At 47.9% G+C, this 23,780-nt stretch overlaps 1 protein-coding gene across 1 annotated transcript in view; it reads right to left on the bottom strand.

Moving 5' to 3' along the window:
• The window catches only part of TBC1D10C (TBC1 domain family member 10C), a 185,753-nt gene that overhangs the window by 130,561 nt on the left and 31,412 nt on the right, over positions 1-23,780 (bottom strand). The window contains exon 3 of the mRNA XM_078659202.1: positions 600-699. Coding sequence (XP_078515328.1) covers positions 600-699 — 100 coding nt within the window. The remainder of the gene's footprint in view (positions 1-599; positions 700-23,780) is intronic.

Raw genomic sequence — 23,780 nt, 5'->3', positions numbered from 1 at the left:
TTAAGATTGTATTGCTTACGTTCCTCTATGATTGATTCTGTAACTTCATTCTGGACTTCTTGACTGCTTTCACGTGTTGTGGCCGGCCAGTTTGGTTGTAGGCCCAGATTTGTATATCCTGTCTATACCAATAAAGGTTTACAAAAAAAAAAAATAATAATAATAATAATATGAGACAAAATCCTAACTTTACGACTTTCGGTATTCACTAAAGGCATTAGTAGTAGTAAAGTTAGGTTTCCTAACTTTACTCTCCCATTCTTATCTGATCTACTGATCTATCACTCCTGCAGTTATAATTATGTGTGTCTGAACTCCCACCGGCTTATCGATTAACAACAGGGTCCTGTGCCACTCTCTATCAGTCCGCCATAATCCGGTCATAAATGACACCCTCCTTGATCAGCAGAGGGGGTAGACTTTGGTTGTTCCCTGATGTAAAGAGAAATGTAAAGTCAGTCCTCCTGTGTGCTTGTGGATGGAAGTGACTGGCAACAAAAACTCAGGTGAATCCAGAATCAGAGATGGAAAGGCAACATCAACCCTACAACACCGAAGTCCCCTAGAGGACATCTGCCCACACAGTTTCCGGTGCTCACCTTCTTGTATCTTCTAGACATAGTCTTCTCCCAGTGCACCGTCATGTCCAACCATTTCATCTCCCGCCGGCGGAGTAGTTCCAGGGGCAGCTGTCCAGAGCTTAGGAGAGATGAGGAGAAACAAGATTAAAGAAAGAAGTCTTCGTGAGCACTGCCTGACATTCTACTGCCAGTTGTAGGACATCTCCGAGAGACTTTTCAACCCGTTTGAGACAGCACAACCTTTGCGCGGTCCCAATGGCCATCAACAGGACTCTAGGATCATGTAATACAATCTGGGCTAATATAACAGACATTATGCACAGCACATTAATACAAGAGGCCTCTTCCCGTATTGTTATCTTTAATATTTGTAATAATATAGCATATTTGAAGGAAAGTGGTTTATTATTGGGGGGACAAGATGCTGGATACCTGCTAAATGCTGGACACCTGCAAGATGCTGGACCCCTGCTAGATGTTAGACACCTGCCAGATGTTAGACAACTGCTAGATGCTGGACCCCTCCTAGATAATAAACACCTGCTAGATGTTAGACACCTGATAGATGCTGGACCCCTCCTAGATAATAGACACCTGCTAGATTTTAGACACCTGATAGATGCTGGTCACCTGCTAGATGCTAGACACCTGCTAGATGCTGGACACCTGCTAGATGTTAGACACCTGCCAGATGTTAGACACCTGCTAGATGCTGGACCCCTCCTAGATAATAGACACCTGCTAGATGTTAGACACCTGATAGATGCTGGTCACCTGCTAGATGTTAGACACCTGCTAGATGTTACACACCTGCTAGATGCTAGACACCTGCTAGATGCTGGACACCTGCTAGATGTTAGACACCTGCCAGATGTTAGACACCTGCTAGATGCTGGACCCCTCCTAGATGTTAGACACCTGCTAGATGTTAGACACCTGATAGATGCTGTTCACCTGCTAGATGTTAGACACCTGCTAGATGTTACACACCTGCTAGATGTTAGACACCTGCTAGATGTTACACACCTGCTAGATGCTAGACACCTGCTAGATGCTGGACACCTGCTAGATGTTAGAAACCTGCCAGATGTTAGACACCTGCTAGATGCTGGACACCTCCTAGATGCTGGACACATACTAGATGCTGGACCCATGCTAGATGCTGGACACCTGCTAGATGCTGGACACTGCTAGATGTTAGACACCTGCCAGATGTTAGACACCTGCTAGATGCTGGACCCCTCCTAGATGTTAGACACCTGCTAGATGCTGGACACCTGCTCGAATCTGGACACCTGCTAGATGCTGGACACCTGCTGTATATTAGAAACCTGCTAGACACCTGCTAGGTGCTGGACATGTGCTAGATGTTAGACACCTGCCAGATGTTAGACACCTGCTGTAGGATCTGCTTACTATGGTTACCCCCACTTTTTGCTGGTGTTTCACTGTTTTTCAACTTTAGTCTGGCTGGGGTCCTGCTATCCAGGACCCCAGCCTAACTGCTTCCTCTCTAAATTGATTGCATGTACTATAGGTACAGTCCAGTTTGAGGCCCTAGTATACGGTACACTAGGTACTAAGGGCATAGGTACCCCAGAGGCTTACTAGGGGCTGAAGCATATATTATGCCACCCCTGGGAAGCCTTCCAAAATGACACCACAGGACTGCTACTGCAGCCTGGGTTAGGTGGTGCATGCACCCCTTAGTAAGATATAGGTTACCTATATCTACTTTAAATCACTGCACATATAAACCTATCAGTCACTCCTATGGCAGGCCTTATCAATCCTGAAGGCAGAGTGCTTGGTTTTGTGTGAGAGGGTGCCCATGCATGAGCTGGGCCCCTCTGCAGCTTTCAGAGCCTATTCTCTGAGGCTGTTCTATGATGCAGCCAGACCATATACACTTAAGTGCATTATAACCTCGCGGTAAATGCTAACTTCGGAATGGCTGCATGGAAACATGCTGTGTTTGGTGTCAAACACCTTGGAATCCTACCGCCCCCCCCCCCCCCCCCACCAGTCTTGGCTGCAGGGAGTAGAATTCACCCTTCTAGAGGGAGAGACATATACACACTGGTCTAATCAGTAATAGTTTAAAAGAGGCCTGGCATCACAAAATGAATGGATGCTGCAGCCACAGACACGAGTCTGGCCTCCTGCTGCTGCCCAAAACTCTGGCAGGGGAAGCCTGGACAATAGGTTTCCTGTCACAGGGAGATGTAACCCCCTCCCAGACAGGCTTTAGTGTATTGAGCTGGGTGGGTGCACTCCATAAGTGCTTTGAAAGTCTGCACTGGGGTCACATTTGGTATCCCTGTGCATAGCCCAGTTCAAACCAGTTGCGCCCCTGTTCTGGCGCGAAACTGGACAAAGGAAATGGGTGTCACCACCCCTCTTTCCAGACCCTCCCATAGTTGGGTCCCCAGAGTGTGTCCAACCCCTTTCTTTAGTATAAGTAAGGAACCCCTTGGCTCTAGACTACACCTGGACTTTAGATTACACCTGGATGAAACTCTGAAACGGAATCCTGGAACTTCCACGATCTACTAAAAACTAGATGACAGAAGAATCTCCCTTGGGGTCAAGGAGTGACTTCCCTGCTTGGCAGGCATCAACGAATCATCTTGCTGGTCGGAATTTCTGAAGCTCCCGCCGGACTCCAAAGTATTTGCAACACAGGAAGAGGATTTCCAGACTTCTCAGAGGCCAACCCGAGTTCACAGCAAAGCTGAGACCCACAGCCCTCACGAGTGACGTGGAACCAGAACCAATGGACACCATGCACATTTGCTAGTGAATTAACTTCTCAACATCCCTTGAAGTTGTGCTTTAGGTTACTAATAGCCAATACCCCGAGCACCATCTGCACCAAAAATTGTGGGCCTAAACCCCATGAGTGTTCAGTGAGCCGTTCCTTGCATTTCCGCTCGAGGCTCCTACACAATCCCTGGTACATTGACTGATGGATCCCTGTGAAGGTAACTCTGATTTTCCTTGGGCTTCCCTAGTTGCTCCAGACGTGCCCTGACTCCCCACTGCGTGGTGAGTCCCTCAGACCTTGCTGGTCTGCACCGAAGCATTTCTCTGATTCCTGCATGGGTTGCTGTTGCCAAGGCTTGTTGGGTCCAATCCAGGCACCGACACCGCAGCACTCGAAATCCTTTGTAGGACAGTTCGATTCCAGATCCTGGTTATCGTCGACGCCGCCTGGTCCTCGTGGCTGTGGAGTCAAGCTTCACCTTCTTCACCTGAAATCACCCGACATCGGTGGGCATTCGATTATCTTGCTCCTGGTCACTGGCAAGTGACCCAGACTCTGTCCTCTCTGCTTTCAGGTTCTTCTCATCTCCGATCCAGGCTTGGATCACATCGGACACTTTCCACCTGAAGGGCAGCAGCACTTTGCAGCAGATAACCATTGAAAACGACGACGAAACCCGACACCAATAGACACCTATGCACCCGGCTTCCCTGGGTGAGGTAACTCGAGTACTCCAGTGCTCCCGTGGGTGTTGGCCCTAGAAGCCCTTAAGTCTAAAGAGGTTTGCTCAAAGTCCTCTCCTAAGTGTTCTTAATCTTTAAATTTCCAACTGTGACTTTCCCCATAGAAGCTAACGGTGTCTCGCGGCTGTGCTCTCACACTGCATGCGTCCCCCGTGGGTCCCCTGTGTCACTACCTTGGGTGGTTCCTTGTGGCCCCTGCGATTCTACAGGCTCTAGGCCTTGTGTCTAGTCAAGTCATGGTTCTTATACTACTTTCTTAATATATGGTTTGGTACGCCCCGGGGCTCAACGTATATATTGTGCTAATTTACTGTGTGTTATTAAGTTTACTGAATGTACTTTTGCCTCTAGCCTCATAAAGGGACTAGAGGGATGTGTTTAGAATAAATACATATATTATATATATATACCTGGTGTCATTCTCCTTTCATTTGGTCATTCATGAGATTATAGACTGGTAAAACAAGCTGCTTTACATTCCTCCAAGCCTTAGCCTAAAGGCTGCTCTCCACAGCCATCACTAGGAAAGCTTTCTATAAAGGTTGTCTTTAACCTACCATCAACAAGGGTCGTTTGGACTGGTGCAAGGTGCCCACTAGAATAGTGGACAGCATATGCCAGGCCAACTTCTCACACCTGCTAGATGCTGGACCCCTCCTAGATGCCGGACACATGCTAGATGCTAGACACCTGCTAAATGCTGGACACCTGCAAGATGCTGGACACCTGCTAGATGTTAGACACCTGCTAGATGCTGGACACCTGCTAGATGTTAGACACTTGCTAGATGTTAGATACCTGATAGATGCTAGACACCTGCTAGATGTTAGACACCTGCTAGATGTTAGACACCTGATAGATGCTAGTCACCTGCTAGATGCTGGACACATGCAAGATGTTAGGCACCGGCCAGATGTTAGACACCTGCTAGATGCTGGACATCTGCTAGATGTTATACACTTGCTAGATGTTAGATACCTGCTAGATGCTAGACACCTGCTAGATATTAGACACCGGCCAGATGTTAGACACCTGCTAGATGCTGGACCCCTCATACATGGTAGACACCTGCTAGATGCCGGGCACATGCTAGATGCTGGACACCTGCTAAATGTTAGACACATGCTAGAGGTTAGACACCTGTTAGATGCTAGACACATGCTAGATGCCGTACACCTGCTAGATATTAGACACCTGCTAGATGCTAGACACCTGCTAAATGCCGGACACCTGCTAGATGTTAGACACCTGCTAGATACTGGACACCTGCTTGATGCTGGACTCCTGCTAGATGTTAGACACCTGCTAAATGCTGGTTACCTGCTAGATGCTGGACACCTGCTAGATGTTACGCACCTGCAAGATGCTAGACACCTGGTAGATGTTGGACACCTGCTAAATGCTGGACACCTGCTAGATGCTAGACACCTGCTAGATGTTAGACACCTGCTAGATACTGGACACCTGCTTGATGCTGGACTCCTGCTAGATGTTAGACACCTGCTAAATGCTGGTTACCTGCTAGATGCTGGACACCTGCTAGATGTTACGCACCTGCAAGATGCTAGACACCTGCTAGATACTGGACACCTGCTTGATGCTGGACTACTGCTAGATGTTAGACACCTGCTAAATGCTGGTTACCTGCTAGATGCTGGACACCTGCTAGAAGTTACGCACCTGCAAGATGCTAGACACCTGGTAGATGTTGGACACCTGCTAAATGCTGGACACCTGCTAGATGCTAGACACCTGCTAGATGCTAGACACCTGGCAGATGCTGGACACCTGCTAGATGTCACACAAATTAAATAAAATATACCTGTGCTCAATCCCTGGTGATGAGACATAAAGCAGTCATGTTTACAGCAAAGGCAATGTGTAAAGTAAAGCAGTGCATTAACAGTAGAAAAAGTCACATGAAGTACAATAAAAAGTACAATAAAGCACCACAACTAATTTTAACATAGTGGGATGAGTTTTATGAGTAAAATAAGACCAAAACAACAAAAATCTAACAAGGGTGCCAGAGATATGAATTTTAAAGAAAGAAAGTGAAAAAACAGAAAATCGCCCAATGTAATTCAATAGTTGTGGCAGACCAGAACTAAGGTGCAATTTCAGGCTGAGCACGATGCAGCTCGGGTCTAATACACCAAGTGGATCAGCCCCAGTGATAGTCTAAATGTCTAAAATTCTAAGATTTCTAAGACCAACTTCAGAAAGGGACTTTGTCACTTATTTGAAGAAAAACTTTGAATTTTCTTTTAAGTTCTAACGCACGATAGGGCTTTGTCACTTTTTGAGAAAAAATATCCTCTCTGCGCGGGATGCCACTGAAACTGTGGCTGCCGCTGTGGAGCCAAAGGCCACACACCTGAAGCACGTTGGCCCCGCTGGCTCTCTGTAGCGTTTGAGAATTTGCAATGAACATTTTTTACGTTGTGACTCAGGATGGAACTACGTTTTTTCAGAGGTGCAGAGATCTCTGTGTGGGATGGAGCTGACATCCAATCCAATGCTGTGGAATTGCAGATCAGATACATTTTCTGGTGGATCGTGATGAAGCTATGAAGATCTGGAGGAAACGTTCTTAAAAGTTTCCAAATTGTCCTCCGGTGCCCAAATAACTACAGGAGAACACTTCTAAGGCCCCCAGGACTGCAGAAGAAGGCATCTAGGGACTCGCAGGGAGTCAGGCAGAGGAGAACAGCAACATTCACCCCTATTCAGTTGCCACTGGTGCACTGGGATACTGCAATGTGCTCTTCAGCTTTTTTATGCTCCTGGAGCCACAAAGGGGATAATCCATATGATACTTGGAGATCTTTCTGTCCTTGGACTTCAAGTGGAAGGAGGTCCAACCTCTTCCGGTCCTTCTCATTGGTCACATATACCAAGCACAGCATGTTCTGTCTGCCTGGTAGCATTTCACAAGTCCAGTAGTGTCCTGAGGGAAGTTGGGTGAGCATCTAGCTCTGTAGGGTTCACCACCATGTGGGGGGAGAAAACCTAAAACACCCCGAGTCCCTCTCTGACCAGTGGAGTAAATGCTCCCAGGCCCTGGCCTACCTACGTTGTCAGTAGCTCAGGTTTGCCTTACTGCAAACAGGCCCAAAATGCAATGTGTCAAGACCAATCCAAGATGGCCCAATCTGTAGCCACACTAAACGTGGGCTCAGAGAGCCGGAGGTATGTAGGGGGTGTCCATAATGGAAATTACTAGTGTCCTTCCTCATCTAACACTAAATTTGAAGCAAGCCCTCGATCTACCGCATAAAATGAGACAGAGGTCTAACAGAACAAAGCAGGATCCTTCTGCAACCAGATAGGGGATGCAGAAGAATTGTGACCTGGCCTGTTTGATGCCTGTCAATAGTGCTAAGGTCTTACATGTGCCTCAGACAGACTTGCCATGCAGGATTTGACACGATTGTGCCCACAGGAGGGGCAGCAGCGCTCACCCTAAATGTTCTGCTGAGCTTAGTTAAGGCATCCCTGCCCATTCAGGTCGACTGGTCAACAAAGGGGTTTATTGTGTGGCTCTTGTATGGAATCTAACACCTCATTTCAGGCAGTGCAGTTGTTAAGTAGTGAGTTTCATATCTCATGACAGGCGTGCAGGGCTAGCCAGCAGCTGCAGGCTAAGGCTAATTAGCCGACAGTGGCTCAGGCAAGTACATGTAATGTTTCTGAAAGTCATATTTCCTAACCAGTAAAAAAACTTTTTCTGCAGCTGTTTCCTACTGAATAGTGCAGAATTAGTGGTTTAATCTGCTTTACCAGTATTTCCTATGGAAACAGCTAAACCCAGTACACTAAAAATAGACTTCTGATATATTCACTGTCGTTACATGCTAACATTGTTTTAGACATATATCCCTCTAGCCACTCAGCACCCTACACTATGGGCAATAATGTAAATTTAATATGCTGAATGTGGTTTAAGCCAATATTGACTTTTTTCTAGGGGTCTGAACACATACATCGTGTACTGGATAGCCGTGTCCCAGTGTTGGAGTTCAAAATTACCAGCAGGTGAGTCCCAAAGAAAATGGAAAACTGGAAGCGACCACCCTACATGGGGTAACTTTGTGACAATATTATTGTTTCATACATAGGGGCATATTATCAAGGGCCTTATCTCCGCGTTTTTGGCTTTAAAAGCCAAAAAAGCGGTGATAATGTTTTCGCCCTTTTAACAAGGCAGTGCTAATATGCATTAGCGCATGTTAGCAGTCTTGTTACCGACACCTCGGTTTGTATCTCTAATGAGATGCAAAGTGGGCATCACTGCGCAGTACAACCGTGCAAATATCGCTGATGTGCACATCGCAATATTTACAAGGCTGCCCCAACATTTTAGCAGAAGTTAGTTTTTAGAGAAAACCACTGTTTTCTCCAAAAACTAACGTCTGCTGAAATGCAGACTTACCTATCCCTAACATTGGGGTGGATTATGCTGATACGACCCTGTGGTTATTGCCATTTTGCAGGGAACATCGCTGGAAAACCAGCAATGTTCCCTGCAAAACGGCGGTAACCCCGCTATCTCTGGAATTTTTATCGACCTGGAGAAACGCATTTTTAATTACGTGCTACCAGGGCGATAAATTCCAGAGATTGCCTGTGATAAACACTGTATCGCTAAGCACGGCCAGCGATAATTATCTCTGGCCATTGATAATATGCCCCATCGTTAGTAATAATAGTAATTATAATAACATGAAATGTCATTGATATCGTTATAATATAATCACTAATGATGTGAATTGTTCTACTACGGTACATATTATTGCTGATAATACTAATAATAGTGCATATTTTATTATTATTATGAGTATTATGTGCATTGATAATCAGTTGAAAAGGCAAAGGGTTGCCCTTGATATGCAGTTTTTAAAGGAGCAACTGCTTAGCAGCCTTATACAATTTTTTTTTATTTGTTATGATTGTATCTGCAGTTTTTTCTGTTATTATTAGTTTTCACTATCTCTGGGTGCTCCAGGCCTGTTTACTACTGTAGGCTTACATGGCATGGCATTTCAAAAACTTACATACGATAATGTTATGCTGAAAATGTGATTTTATCTAAGGGCCTGGTTGTTACCTACACAATGAGCACTATCAGAAGCCTGACAACAGGAACTCTTGGAATAAGGTCTCCCTCATTGTAGCGGTTTTTCTGTCCTGCCGCATTCTTGGCCTCTTGGCGCTTTGTGGCAGATTTGTATCACTGCCCTATAACCATGGGGCATCAGGTGAAGGGGTTTTGAATCCAAAGACTCTACCCTGCAGAACCTTATCCAGCTCATTGTTGGATTTTTCATCTGGGCGCAGTTTCAAGGAGCCCATGTCCCACCAGTGACGGGGGGTGTCGCTTCAGGGGCGGTGTTTGGGGTGTCACACCCCCAAGTAAAAGCCTTCTGAGCTCGGTAGGTGGGCTTGGGGCCCTGAGTAGGGTCTGCTACTTTTGTGTCATCTTTTCGCGTCCTGAGCCAAAAATGAAAGACAAAAGAGTGAACTTTGGTGTAACTGGGGGGGAGGGGCAGAGACCCATCTGGTGGCTGAAGTTCTAAATGTGAAAACAGATAACCTGGAATCAACACCTGCTTCCCTGCTACTCCAAATGACAGGATCCTGGGTACATTTTGTATTTTACAAAGCCTCCTTTTTCTTCACTATGACATATGAGTGCACTTTTAAATTATTGAGTTCAGGATGTGCTCTGTACAAGAGACTCTTATTTTTAATTTAAATAGACTTTAATGTTACTTCATCTATAATTAGAATCCAGGACACATTTAGGGTTTGCATGACTGCTGACTCGCCTCTTAGTTCACTAATGACATTGTAGTTTCTCAGAGCTATCACTTATAATAAATATCCTTCTATGCAGTAATATAATCTGATGTACTATGGTGAAATGCTTCTGCATACAAAAGAAATGCAATTTAGAATTTTGGGGGAGGAATTGTATCGAATTTTTACATTATGTTTGTTGTGCACTCAGTGACCTGATAAAATGATTTATAAAAGGCAAGGCATTAATCCCTGCCGTCATGCACAGGTTTGACAACTTTACTATCAAAGCTTCTTGTAGCAGAGACAAAAAAGAGTGTGTGCTTTGAAAATACATTTAAAATAAGTGATCCCTGGGCAGAGGTCCAGACCATTGTGTTGTATGTGACCGTAGTCAGTAGTTCCCAGGGAGAAATGCCAGGCCCAGGTAGGACAGTGAGGGGCGTAGCTTCAGCAGAGGTGTTTGGGGTGTGACACCCCTCAAATGCATTCTTGGTTTGGTAGTTGAGTCAAGGGTAACTAAGCTGGCTCGGCTATGCCTGTGTCCCTTTTACTCATTGTTCCTTTTCATTAATACGTTTGAACTCCTTCATTTTTTGGATTGGGATCTTAAATATATATATAGTGACCAGTTTACCAAAAAAGTAGTAAATCTGCACCCTTAGAAGTGCTCTTTGAATGGGTGCAAATTATCTACTTCTAGAATTCAGAAACATTGCTATTAGTAGGTTTATAAAGCTGTGCTAGTTTCAAGTTTCCAGACACACTACTTGCAATCAAACACCCAAAATGTGAAGGCATGTGAATGCTTGCAAATACTCCAACCAGTGGCAATCGCCTGGGGAAACATTCCAATCCATCATTTTATACCCACTGTGTCACTCTAGAGAGAGGCCCACCTAATGGAAATTAGTACTGACCCTTTTCTCCTCCAGAACCTTGGTCATCTCAGCCCTCAAACCTGAAAACAGCTTCCTCAGACAGTGGAAGAATATTGACCACATCCCTGTAGTTAGATGGTAGAGAGAGAGATATCTTTCTGAAATTCGAATGGCTTGTTATATAAAAAAAACTGCTGATTAGTTCTTCCAGAGCACTGCCCTGTGGTAGATGCAGGGGAGAGGGTGGCACTGGAAGCCTGCCTGCTGAGAGAGAAAGGGGTATGCCTGCAAAGAGGAGAGAGTGTCCAGGAGGAAAAGCACAGCTTGTTGCTGGCAAGGGGGGCAGCTAGAGAAAGTGGATTACTACAGTGAGCAGAACCCAGACCAATCCATGCTGTGAGGGTTCCTCTGGTCATTTTCAGGGGTTCTCGTGTGAACTTTGCCAAGACTTTTGCAAGGACAAGCATCACATTGTTGTACGCTATCTGCCCAAACGCTGAGAGACTGGTCCTGCCACTGTTTATGTCAGGGAGAGAAGCCGACTAGCTCCCAAATCTGAGAGTCTACCTGGTGCCCAGATACCTGTCTGCCTTCTCAGTAGTGAAAGTGGAGTCTCTGGTCATGCAGGAAGAGAGACTGTCCGGGAGGAGAAGCCAGCTCTGTTCCTGAGATGCTGGACACCCAGGAGATGCTGACTTTCCTTTGGAGCATATCCGGATCCAACCTATGCGGTGAGGGATATCCCAGTCTTCCATTGCAGCTCCTGCAGTAAACTATGTACAGAAATTAAGTCTCAGAATTAACTACGGGTTGTCCGATACTCTTGCAATGCCTCAAGGCCTGGTGCTACTTGTGCCCTACTGCAAGCAAATCCAGCGGTGAAGCTTCCGGCACTGTCAACGCAGGGGCCTGATCGCTATCTGGAGGCCACACCTGCCAGATTAGCCATCTTTATGATTGCACCTTTGAAGGCTACCATTGTCCACAGTGAGCTCCTGCCAGATCCTGACCAGGAGGCCTCATATGCCAGATGGACACCTTTATACTCGTCCAGAGTGACCGAGTCCCATGTGAAGCCGCTAGCAGGGTCAGCGGAGACGATGCTGAAAGCACCGGCCACGAAACCGCCTGATAGTGCTGCACAACCACACTAATGAGAGCAGGTAATGAGAACACAAATGACTGAGCTAGATATGGTGATTGTGTTCTTCAGCTGGAACATTGACTGTTACTTATGCAATCCCATTCTGGGTACTAACTGGGGAATTGAACTATGAAATACTCCACAAGTAGAGATCTGGTCAAGTGCACTTATGCCTACGCTTGTGTAGAAGTCCTGTAGCCGCTAGAGAAGGTCCTATAGAGGGTGCCTTAGAGAGAGTAAACGCTTACCTAGTAATTGTAGATGGCATCACAACCCTGTAGCTAAGCCCCGCTGGACTCTGTAGTATGACATGTTGCTGTGTTATTAACATACTTTCTTTTTATTAACCCCTTCGCCGCAGGGGTCCGCCGTGCTCGTGACGAGTCCAGCTCGTCATGAGTCACAGTGGAGCTGTGCTCATGATGAGCTGGGCTCGTCACAACCACGCCCACTGATTAATTCTCCCACACAGGTGGGGAATCAATCGCGCTTGGGCGGGCCGAGGCCGTTATGACGAGCCCAGCTTGTCATGAGCACAGCTCCACTGTGACTCATGACGAGCTGGGCTCGTCATGAGCATATAAGCTGTTGTTTACCGAGTCCTGAGCTCTTCCCCTCCCCCACACTACCTCTCTGAGAAGCCTTTCAGTTCTAACCTCACTTCCCTGAGAGTCAAGTGTGAAAGGGTTGTACTTGATGCTGTTTTCAGAGCTAAAGTGCAGTTGACTCAAGGGGACCAGTGGCAAATGACCACAAACAGCACAGTTAGCCCCTGTCTGCCTGTGACCCTCTGAATGGGGTCTGACAACAAATATGTAGATACAGAGAGAAAGAGTCCTAGTGATTTTGACTGCACTGTTCTTATTGGGGCAATTTCATGGCTGATTTGAATACATGAGTTGGTCCCTGTTTATTCTGTCACAATGAGCACAATATGATAGTCTGAAATGTGGCCCACACAAATTACCAGTGTCTGAGATCAATTTCACACATTCAACCAATCATATTTTTTCTCATGTGCGAAAGGCCCCTTCTAGAACCACTGCCTTTACGGTTGGCGGCAAAGAAGATGTGTGCAGCTCCAATATGTAAGAGCCCAAAACACAGCCACTAGTACTAAAGGCTTTGGGGCAGATTTATGAAGGCCTTGCGCCGCCGGTGCGTCATTTTTAACATGAGAAAAAGTGACGCACCGGCGGCGCAAGGCCTTCATAAATCTGCCCCACTGATTCTTGTAGTTGGCAAGGTATGCCCAGACGTGGGGCCCGGGCATATCCAGCCCGAACTGGCTTAGCAGTTCGAGCTGGACTATTCCCATGAGGCACAGGGTCAAGACTGATTTGCATATAGCTGTGTCTGAATTGGGGTGGCGAAGTAAGCTAAAGAGCGATGATGGATTCAACCCAGATCTGTGACTGGGGGTGAGTGTCTGAAAAGTTTCAGCACTCCATTCATCATCTCCTTGTGTTTCCACTCTACTCTACGCCACTGTAATCTAAACCGCTCCACACTACACCAATGCACTCTACACCACATTACTCAAAACCAATGGACACTACACTTATGCACTTTATGCCAGCTACTTGCACCACAGGACTCTATGCCACTATACTCTGCAACACTCTACTTTATCCCACTCTACTCTACATCACTGTACTCTGCGCCACCCTTCTCTATGCCACTGTACTCCATGCCACTGCACTCTACTCTGCTTCACTCTACGCCACTCTACTGCACTCTATGCCAATGCACTCTAAGCCAATGCGCTTTATGCCACTCCACTCTACACCACTACGCTATATGCCACTGCACTCTACACCACTGTACTGCACTCTATACCAATGCACTTTAAGCCAGTGCACTGTATGCCTCAGCATTCTACGCCACTATGCTCTATGCCACTGTGCCACTGCCCTCTCTGCCAATCCACTCTTACCACTGTGTACACCTACCACTGTACACCAGTGCAATCAACGCCACTGCACTCTACCGCACTCTACTCCATGCCACTGCACTCTAGGCCACTCTATTCTAAACCACTGCCCTGTACACCATGGCACTCTAAACCAATGCACTCTACACAACTGCCCTCTCCACCACTGCACTCTACTCCGCACCAGTGTACTCCATGCCACTGCTCTCTATGCCACTCTCTCTACTCCAATGCACTCTACACCCTAAATCAACACTGCCCTCTAGTCTGCAGCACTGCACTCTCTACCACTCCATTCTGCATCACTCCCCTCTATGCCACTGCACTCTGCAGCACTCTAAATCATTGCACTCTCTTCCACTTTACTCTGTTACTCTACTCCACTCTCCACCACTGCACTCCTCGCCACTGTACTCTTCCCAACTGTACTCTATACCACTCAACTCTGCACCATGACACTCTACTATGCACTGCTCTAATCTACACAATTCATCCTACGCCACTGAATTCTATGCCACTGCACTCTACGCTACTGCAATTTATGCCACTATACTCTGCAACACTCTTTGCCAATGGACTCCACACCAGTCCACTCTACTCTACTCTACGCCACTCCACTATATGCCACTCTACTCTGCACCGCTGCACTCACGCCACTGCACTCTATTCTGCATCACTGTACTGATTGACACTGCACTCTACGCCACTCTACTCTACGCCACTACACTCTATGCCACTCTAAACCACTGCACTCTAGGACCATTGTTCCCACTAAGCTACGCAATCACGCGGGCGCGCACAGATAGTCTTACAAAGCGCACACGTCTCTGTTTAGCTAGAGATTTAAAACATACACCAGCCACGGCATTTTAAATGGGAACGCCGTGAAAAGCATGGTCTTCTAGCAATATACAGAGTGGAGATACAGGGCCTCTAAGAAGTCGTGAAACAATAACAAAGCCTCGTTAAAAAGTAAATGGTGTTTTAAATACCTGTGAAGTACTCGGGTGCGGCTCTGTTTGTGCCCTGGAAGCTGTCTCAGCCCGATCTGACACACACGACGATGGGGGGGGGGTGGAGGGGACAGGGTGAAGTCTGAAGCCCTTTGAGCCTAATGGGTGTTGTGCGCCTGAGGTACATGTTACAAGCAACAATAATTTATTGTTTATTATCAAACTACAGCTGTTTGCACTGTAGAATCGGAACTGCTTTGCACTAGCATTTTTATGCCATGCACTCTAACCATGTCGGTCCTTATAGTGCAGGCCATGTTTTCTCTCTCTCTGTGACCCCCTCCCCATCTTCCACACCCGATATGCATTCAGGTATGGAACGGCCCCTGTTCGAGGTTGCTATAATTAAATAATGAAACTCCGGGTTTCTAGGATCAGACTTTGATTTGGGTAAATAATGCAGTTTTTACTGCTTTTTTAAATGTTTTTTTGTTTGTTTCAAATGATGACTTATGATGCATATGTCAGATTCTTAATGGTATTGTTCTGTTGTTGTGCGGCTTTAGCACTTGGTGCAGTCATTCCTGGCACTGACCTCATGGGGTGGGTGGTGCTGTATTCAAAATAACTTTTTGTTTTATAGCAGGTGCTACAGATTAACTTGGGTGTCTAGCAGTGTCATGCAACAATAAAAGTACCAATATAACCCTGGTGATTAATGCTCATGCTGGACAGCGAGCGGAGTTTTGTCTAGTGGAAGTTTCAGCTCACCATAAAGTAGAGCAAAGGGTTAATGTGCCTGCTACAAAGACATGTAACATTCAAATCACAGAACTGAGTGTGAGTGAACAATGAGTAGGGTAGAGCTAGTTTCTTCCCAAACTACTCTGTCAGTTTCAAAATGACCATTACAAAAGCCTGCCCACTTTAGGTGGGTGTCGACAGATACTGTTGGAAAATCCCAAATGTATTCAACTAACTTCAAGTAGCACATCACCACAATTAGTGTAATTCCCTTAAAATAGTTTTCCGTTATATGAGACAAATGCAGGAATTAAGACCTGCTTTACTTTGAAAGGCCTACTGAATGTTATGAATGTGGATCTAACATTGGGCCAAGAGCAGGCTAATGACATGTAAGTAATGGACCAACCCGGGGGCGGAGCTTGCAGGCAGCGACGATGGCCGCCTAATTCCCTAGCTCCGCCGGCACCACTAGTTATCCTTAAAATATCTGTATTCAGAGTAGCGATTTTAACTCCTCTCCCGCTCTGCTAATCTTCGGAGGTGATCGAGGTCCTAGCTGCCCAGCGCCGGAGGAAAAATCGGAGCCGTGTGAGTCGCGAGCGGCTCGGTGAAAGGTCGGGCGGTGGCAGGCCGCAGACCGCGGTCCCCAGCAGTCCCTGGATCCGGGCGACGTCACTGTGCGTGCGGCCGGGGGAGACGGGTCGTCCCCGAGTCCCGGAGGACAGATCAGGTGTTGGGAATATTCCGGTGCACAAAGTGGACGCGGGATCGGTGCTACCTCGTTGGCCCCCAAACAAGGTTGGTGAACACACGGTGGGCGACTAAGAGGCCCTGGGAGGCAGAGGTATTATCTCACGTCTCAGGAAGGCACCATTTTGGATCCCCAGCGCGGCTGCAATGGAGACGCATAGTCGGTGAGGCTGGGAGCAGGGTGGCGAAATCGAGACGCTCCGGTGGCTGCCGATAGTTGCTGAGTACCGGCATAGGACATATATACCGGCGGAGGGTGACAAACTGCATTGCTAGTTCTCTGCTCACACCGAATAAGCCGTGGGGCGACCCTGTTGTTGTGGCCTCCGTCTAATAGCCTGCAGAAGGAAAACGCTCACATCCACTGGGGCAAACTCCCCCGCGGGCCACGACTTACCCTGAAGTGGGCGTTATTGGAAACACAACCGAGCGGATGCAGTGATTGAATGGGGTCAGCGCTCCAGAGCAGACAGCGATAATTACAGAGACGGACCCAGCGCGCAGAAAGGGCCTCCAATACCCTAACGGGGCAGACTGAGCGAGGCTGGTGCAGACATCCATCGTGTTGCCTTTTACTGCCGGGTTGGGAGGATAGAGAAGTACGCAGCATTGTGCCAAGTGCAGTCCGGCTTCCAGAGTCCACGTTCCGACGCCCGGTGGGCCCCCTGCTCCCCCCCTAGTAGGCATAACTCTCCTTTTAAGGTGCGCAGCCGCCGACCACCCCGGCAACATGGGGAAGGGGGATAAGACTCAGAGCACACTCCCCTTTTCGCAGCGGCGGGTTCTGGTGCAAAGCCCTCCGTCACAGCATGGAGGGGACTCACACCCTGAGAAGTCTCACGCGGAGGACAATGACCTCAAATCTATGCTTCGGTCCATGGAGCAGAGTCTACAATCCAGCATCTCTGCGCTGGGCTCCAAGATGGACGCCATGTCCTACAGAATGGACCGCATGGCTGAACGACTTGACAAACATGCGGAGAAGCACGACATGGCGGAACGGAGAATTACAGAGGTTGAAGAAGCACAGAGGGAGTTGGATACCACCCACAGGAGAGTGGAGAACCTGATGAGATCCCTCCAAGACAAGACTGAAGACCTGGAGGCGCATTCACGTTGTTGTAATCTCCGCATTACGGGCCTGCCGGAATCCACTCAGACTGGCAAGATGGAACTCTTCGTTGAGCGGCTGCACTCCTGGGGGAGGGGGTATTTTCGACGATATTTGTGGTGGAGCGAGCACACCGATCCTTGGGTCCACAGCCAAAGCCGGGACTGCCTCCTCGCCCAATTATAGCGAAACTGCTCAACTACAGGGACAGAGATACGGCTCTCAGGCTGGCATGAGCCAAAGCGGATATACAATATGAAGGCTCTGCGATTTCCATAGTCCCGGATTTCACGGCTAGAGTGCAGGAAGCACGTAAACACTTTGCTCCCCACAAGAAACGCCTCAGGGAACTGGGACTAGACTAGGCGATGCTGTACCCGGCCAAATTGCGTGTCAATAGACAGGGCCACTCGCACATCTTTACAGACCCTACAGAATTGCAGAAGGCACTGAAGAGCTGGTCCAAGGAGAAGAGGAACGGTAACGCAGACCAGCAGGCGGGCAACTGGATGAGCAGGAGTGATCTGGTGTTTGGCATTCTACGATGGGGTCGCTCAGCGGCGGATACTGGTCGCAGCAGGGAGCCCCTGCCGATCCAAGGAGATGGAGAGGACTAGGCAACCCACTTCACGAACAGACTGGTCTTTTGCAGATAAGTGGAAGCTGGGTTTCTGGGGATTCGTATCTGCCAAACTGTAGTGTTATTAGTTAGCAAGTTGGATAGAGTTATAATACTGTGTACCCTCATCTCACTCCTCTGGGATGGGGGTTTGCTGCAATTTCAGGGATGGGGAGAGGGAAAGCGGTCTCCTGAGGAGATGAACAATGCATTATATGACACTGCTCTGTTTGTTACATAAGTGGTGCGTGGCGGGGGGGGCTAGACTTCACTAACGGAGGCTGTTGAGATGCTGACACTGTCTGGCGACCTTGCCCCCCCGTGCGCACCGCTCTGTTGGAGTTGTAGTCAACTCGTTTCACGGTTTGACATCAGGGAGGGATGGGTGGGATGGGGACCGGCAAGGCCAAGTTGGGGTGGGTCTGCTGTGGGAGGGGGGTTGTGGGTCTGGGAATGTTGTTGTTGCACTGATGTATTGTTTGCCTGCTAGCAGGGCCAGCGCTGGTCTTATGCTCCATATTGCTCTGTATGGGTCTACCACTCTGCTGACATCCACACTACACACTCGGTGGCCGGCTCCGGTTGGTCCAACTAACCCAGATTACCGATGTGCTCAAGGCACCTCACTATGTTTCCTTCCGAGGCTGCCACAAATCATATTGAGGTATACAAACCATTACTTCAGGTATGGCTGAGACAATTACTCAGATGGCAGAAAACGCCACTGACTTTCTAAGGACTTTGACATGGAACGTGAGGGGTCTCAACGACTATCGGTAGCTTAGAAAGGTCGTAAACTACCTACGCAGACAACACATTGACCTTGCACTACTACAGGAGACTCACCTCCCTCTCACTAGCAAAATGCTTTCAGCTAAGGGGTTGGAGGGTTGCAGTGTAGCGGCAGGGTTCACAACACACTCAAGGGGGGTGGTCACCTGGGTCAATCCACAATCTAAACTGCAAATGACGGCGCTTGAGAAGGACCCAGAGGGTCGCTATTTAATTTCCAGATGTGTAGGTAAGGGGCATGACCTTCTAGTAGTAAATGTCTATGGTCCTAACTATGACTCCCCTGACTTTTATGCCATGCTGGCCCAGCGCTGCAGGACTCACAATTACTCTAGAATGCTTTGGGGGGGTGATTTCAACTTGGTGCTCAATCCGGAGTTGGACAGATCAACGGGCCGCCCCGACAACAATCGGCAGCCGCCCAGTCCATGCAGGCGGAACTTGTTAAATTAGATCTTCTAGATGTTTGGAGAAGCCGTCATCCCCTGAGAGGCGGGTACACCCACTACTCGGCCTACCATGATATCCATACCAGAATCGACTATTGGCTGGCCTCTCAGGCGCTCGCTCACAGTATTAAGGAGTGCATGATACTAGCGCGCACTCTCTCAGATCACTCTCCGCTGCTTCTGATACTGGAAACACCTTTTAAAAGGATTCCTCCATTTACATGGCGCTTCCCCCCGTATTCATTGCTGGATGAGGTTTTCAGAGGGGAGTTGGCAGAAGAAATTGATCATTTCTTTGAGACCATTGTCGGATCTGTCGATAGTTTTCAAACAGTGTGGGAAGCATTTAAAGTATTCATCCGCGGGATAGCTATGTCCAAAGATTCTAGTGTCCTTAAGTCCATAAGACGGCGGTTGCAACAATTGGAAGCGCAACTGTTGGCCCTGGAGGCACGGCAGCGAACTGAGCACGATGCGGACACTGCTGCGCAGATTAAACTACGAGTTACGGAATACAATGAGGAGGCCGACAGGGAGGTGCAGCACATGGGTAAATATGCCACTGCCCACACCTATGGCGAGGGGGAGCGGCCTGGCTCCCTTCTAGCTAGAATTCTACGCAGTGAGAGACGCCCGCAGGTGATAGGTGAGCTGGTGTCGGAATCGGGGAGGTACTTACAGAAGACTCGGAGATACTTATAGAATTCAGGAATTTCTATTCCGGCCTTTACAAGTCCCAATCCTCCCGGGTTGAGGAGGAAATTGATGATTATTTAAGCTACATTAAAATGCCTCTACTGTCAAACTCCCAGAGGGAATTCCTTATGATGCCCATCCAGAAGGAAGTGATCTCCGATGCTCTGGAGGAGATGCGGTCCGGAAGTGCCCCTGGCGCAGATGGGCTAACAGTAGGCTTCTATAAGGCTTTCAAGGAGTGACGCTTCTCTCCACCCTCTTTAATGACATATGTGAAGAGGGAAGTATGCCTGGTTCCATGAGGGAGGCCCTACTCATTACACTTCTGAAGCCCGGGAAGCCCCCAATGAATGTGGCTCCTACAGGCCACTATCCCTAATAAACGTGGATGCCAAATTGTACGCTAAGGTATTGGCAACACGCTTGGCTCTACTTGCACCGGAGTTGGTCGCTCCAGAACAGGCTGGATTTATTCCCAGTAGGAACCTCACATATAACATCCGCACTGTATTAGGGACCATGCAACACGTACGACAGGAGAACAAAGCGCTGGCGGTTTTCCTTGATATGGAGAAGGCCTTCGACTCGGTGGAATGGCCCTTCATGATAAGAGTGCTCCGAAAGCTAGGGCTGGGAGAACCCTTCTTACAGATGGTAGGTGCCCTGTATTACAAACCCAGAGCCAGATTGCGTATGGGTGACCGGGTCACAGACCCCTTTGATATAGGCAGAGGTACCAGGCAGGGCTGCCCCCTCTCGCCCTTGCTGTATGCTCTAGTGGCAGAACCGCTGGCATGCGCGCTCCGCGAATACCACCGGAACGAAGGTATTAGCTTCCCCACATACAAGATCTGTATTTCAACTTACGTGGACGACACATTGTTGTATGTCCGGGAACCGGAGGCTAACCTTTCTCCAGTGTTGAGGGAGGTGGTTCGGTTCGGAGCTCTTTCAGGACTGAGAAAAATCCTAATTTTAAGACTTTCTGTATTCACAGAAGGCATTTAGGAGTCCTAAAGTTAGGAGTCCTAATTTTACTACTACTAAATTGAGAAAAATCCTAACTTTAAGACTTTCGGTATTCACAGAAGGCATTTAGGAGTCTTAAAGTTAGGACTCCTAACTTCTGTGAATCCCGAAATGAGTAAGTGTCTTCTGTGAATACCAAAATGAGTAAGTGCCTTCTGTGAATACAAAAATGGTAGTAAGTTTAGGATTTTGTCTTAAGTTAGTTTTGTGAATCGGGCCCAATGTCTAGGACACTCAACTTTGCAAAGCTTCATTCGACGACATTCTACTCCACTCTTCGCCATTCCACTCCACTCAACACCACTCTTATCTATGCTACTAAATTTTAGTCATGCTGAACAGCAGCCACATGGGTGTACAACATCGCTAAAACATATTGGAGCAGCCAATAGTTCTCGCATAGGCGAGACTTTTTAGCTTTGCCAATGCTTGTTGAATTGTATTGGTACAGATACCTACCACAGGGCTCCCATTTAACTGACTGAAAGGAAGGAGTGTTACCATAACGACAGAAGGCAGGATGTGGCCAGTCGTCTCTACAGAAACAGGAAGCCGCCTTCTTTTCAGAACCAATCAGAATGAGCACTCTCGGGCGCTGTCATCACCCTTGCCTGTTACTGGAGCGCCCAGCCAGTTGTGACATAAAGAACTGCGCTAGGATGACTAATATACATAGTACACACCTTCTTTTCATTGGCATAATAAAACTGCAAACATTGGTAGAGCCAAGCCACAACAGTAATCAGGGTTCAGTTCAGACGCACGATGGGCATGTGTGACAACATCCTGGAAAAAGCAAATACTCTTGAGAAAATAAATAAAGTTAAACATGTGAAAATTAAACAGGAGCTACCTAACTAAAATGGGTTGGCGTAGCGGCTTGTTCAGACATTTTTCAGAAACAGATAAAGTGCTTTTCCCAGTCAAGTTAAAGACAGAATGTAGGGCCTGATAATAACCCGTTTCAATTTCCGTTTTCAACTATTGTCGATTCTCGGACACGGAGAGACCCGCCCCAAGTAAAGCCATAGCTGAGGCCGCATGTATGACATCAGAAGGAGGAGAGTGCAGTGCAGGAAGGACACCATATGGCATGCCAGAGAAGGATTCCACAAGGCAATGTGTGGCATCTGATAGGCTGACACTGCGTGCCAAGTGTGACATCACAAGGAGGAGAGTACAGTGCAGCAATGGCATCCCATGGCGTCACAGAGAAGGATTCCACAAGGCAGTGTGTGGCATCTGATAGGCTGACACTGCATGCCAAGTGTGACATCAGAAGGCGGAGAGTACAGTGCAGCAATGACATCCCATGACGTCACAGAGAAGGATTCAACAAGGCAGTGTGTGGCATCTGATAGGCTGACACTGCATGCCAAGTGTGACATCAGAAGGAGCAGAGTACAGTGCAGCAATCACATCATATGACGTCACAGAGAAGGATTCCACTAGGCAATGTGTGGCATCTGATAGGCTGAAACTGCATGTTGAAAATTAGTACGTTTTGGTGAACATTATCTGCGCCATCTTGCCTCTTCCCCTGATGCCACACTTTTGTCGTGCGCGCCCGCCATTTTTTTAAGATGCCCCGATCAGAGCGAACCCTTTTGCATGCTGCTGGCCCCTGACATAGCCCTTCGCCTTCACTAAGCCTGCACGCTGACCACCCCCTGCTTGCACCTGCCTTGAGTCATAAACCCCTCTTCGGCGCTGCTCTGCCCCAGGCCCTCATCCTGTTCCCAGCGCGACACCTCCCTGCTTCCCTTTCATGATCTCCGGTCCTTAGATGCAAACCCCCTTTTTTCCCTGTGTGCCCGTTTTGTCTTCCCCGTTCCCAGGCCGACACCCAGCTCTGCCGATACCATTCCTTGCCCCTCCCCGTACAATAGAAAGCTTCCCCCATCAAAGGATCCCCGGGTTGATCAAAGCCCCCACTCCATGAGATCCGATCGAACCCCCCACATTCCGTGAATCGGCGGAATATCCAGCTGCGTGATACTCATCACCTGTTGTGACTAGGGTGGGGACTTCAACTGTAAATGTGTGTGGGAACGGGCCCAAAGGGGATTTCCGGGAATATCTTTTCCATACATCAAAGCTTTAACATGAATGTGTAATCTACAATAAAGTCGTAAAACAGTGTATAAGAGGCCAGGCCTCAGAAATGTATCTAGAGCACCTCAGAACGATACCTTCTGTCCGTTTCGTTGTGTTCTCCTCCGGAGAAAATAAAAACCTTGTTTCCTGCTTTCCAGTCTCCAGCGCCTGCCTCTTCATTGATTAAATAACTAGAGGGTCACAGAGGCAATACCGCCGGGCAAATATCGATTGTCCCCGACCCGAATCAGGTTTTAACAATTGGCGTCCCAAGCGTGGGGCCCATCAGCGACTCGTGGATCCAGTGGGAGAGGTCCCGACGACAGAGTGAACGACTGCAACGATCGGGAGAGCTCTTGCCCAATAGACCCTCGTCTGGCAGCCGATCATCCGAACTTCACTAGTTCCGAACAGACCTCTCTCGAGTGATCTACGGTCCTGACTGGGGACCATCAGGAGTGCCGTGAGAAATACGAGAAAAAGAGGACGATCGGGCGCTGGATTCGGAAGACAAGAAACTGTCCACATGGTCCGGGTAAGGTCGTGTAATCACGACAAGTGCGAAATTATTGCTTGATTGTTTGATTGTTTAAAAATACTAGTATTGCTCTTTATTTATTTGGAGATTCACTGTCTACAAACGGAGAAACAACGGGCTCTCTCTTTGCAAGCAGTGGAGGATAGGT

This window comes from Lissotriton helveticus, chromosome 1_1 (genome assembly GCF_964261635.1).
Source record: "Lissotriton helveticus chromosome 1_1, aLisHel1.1, whole genome shotgun sequence".
Lineage (NCBI taxonomy): Eukaryota > Metazoa > Chordata > Amphibia > Caudata > Salamandridae > Lissotriton > Lissotriton helveticus.
This window is presented reverse-complemented; position numbering and strand designations above follow the sequence as displayed.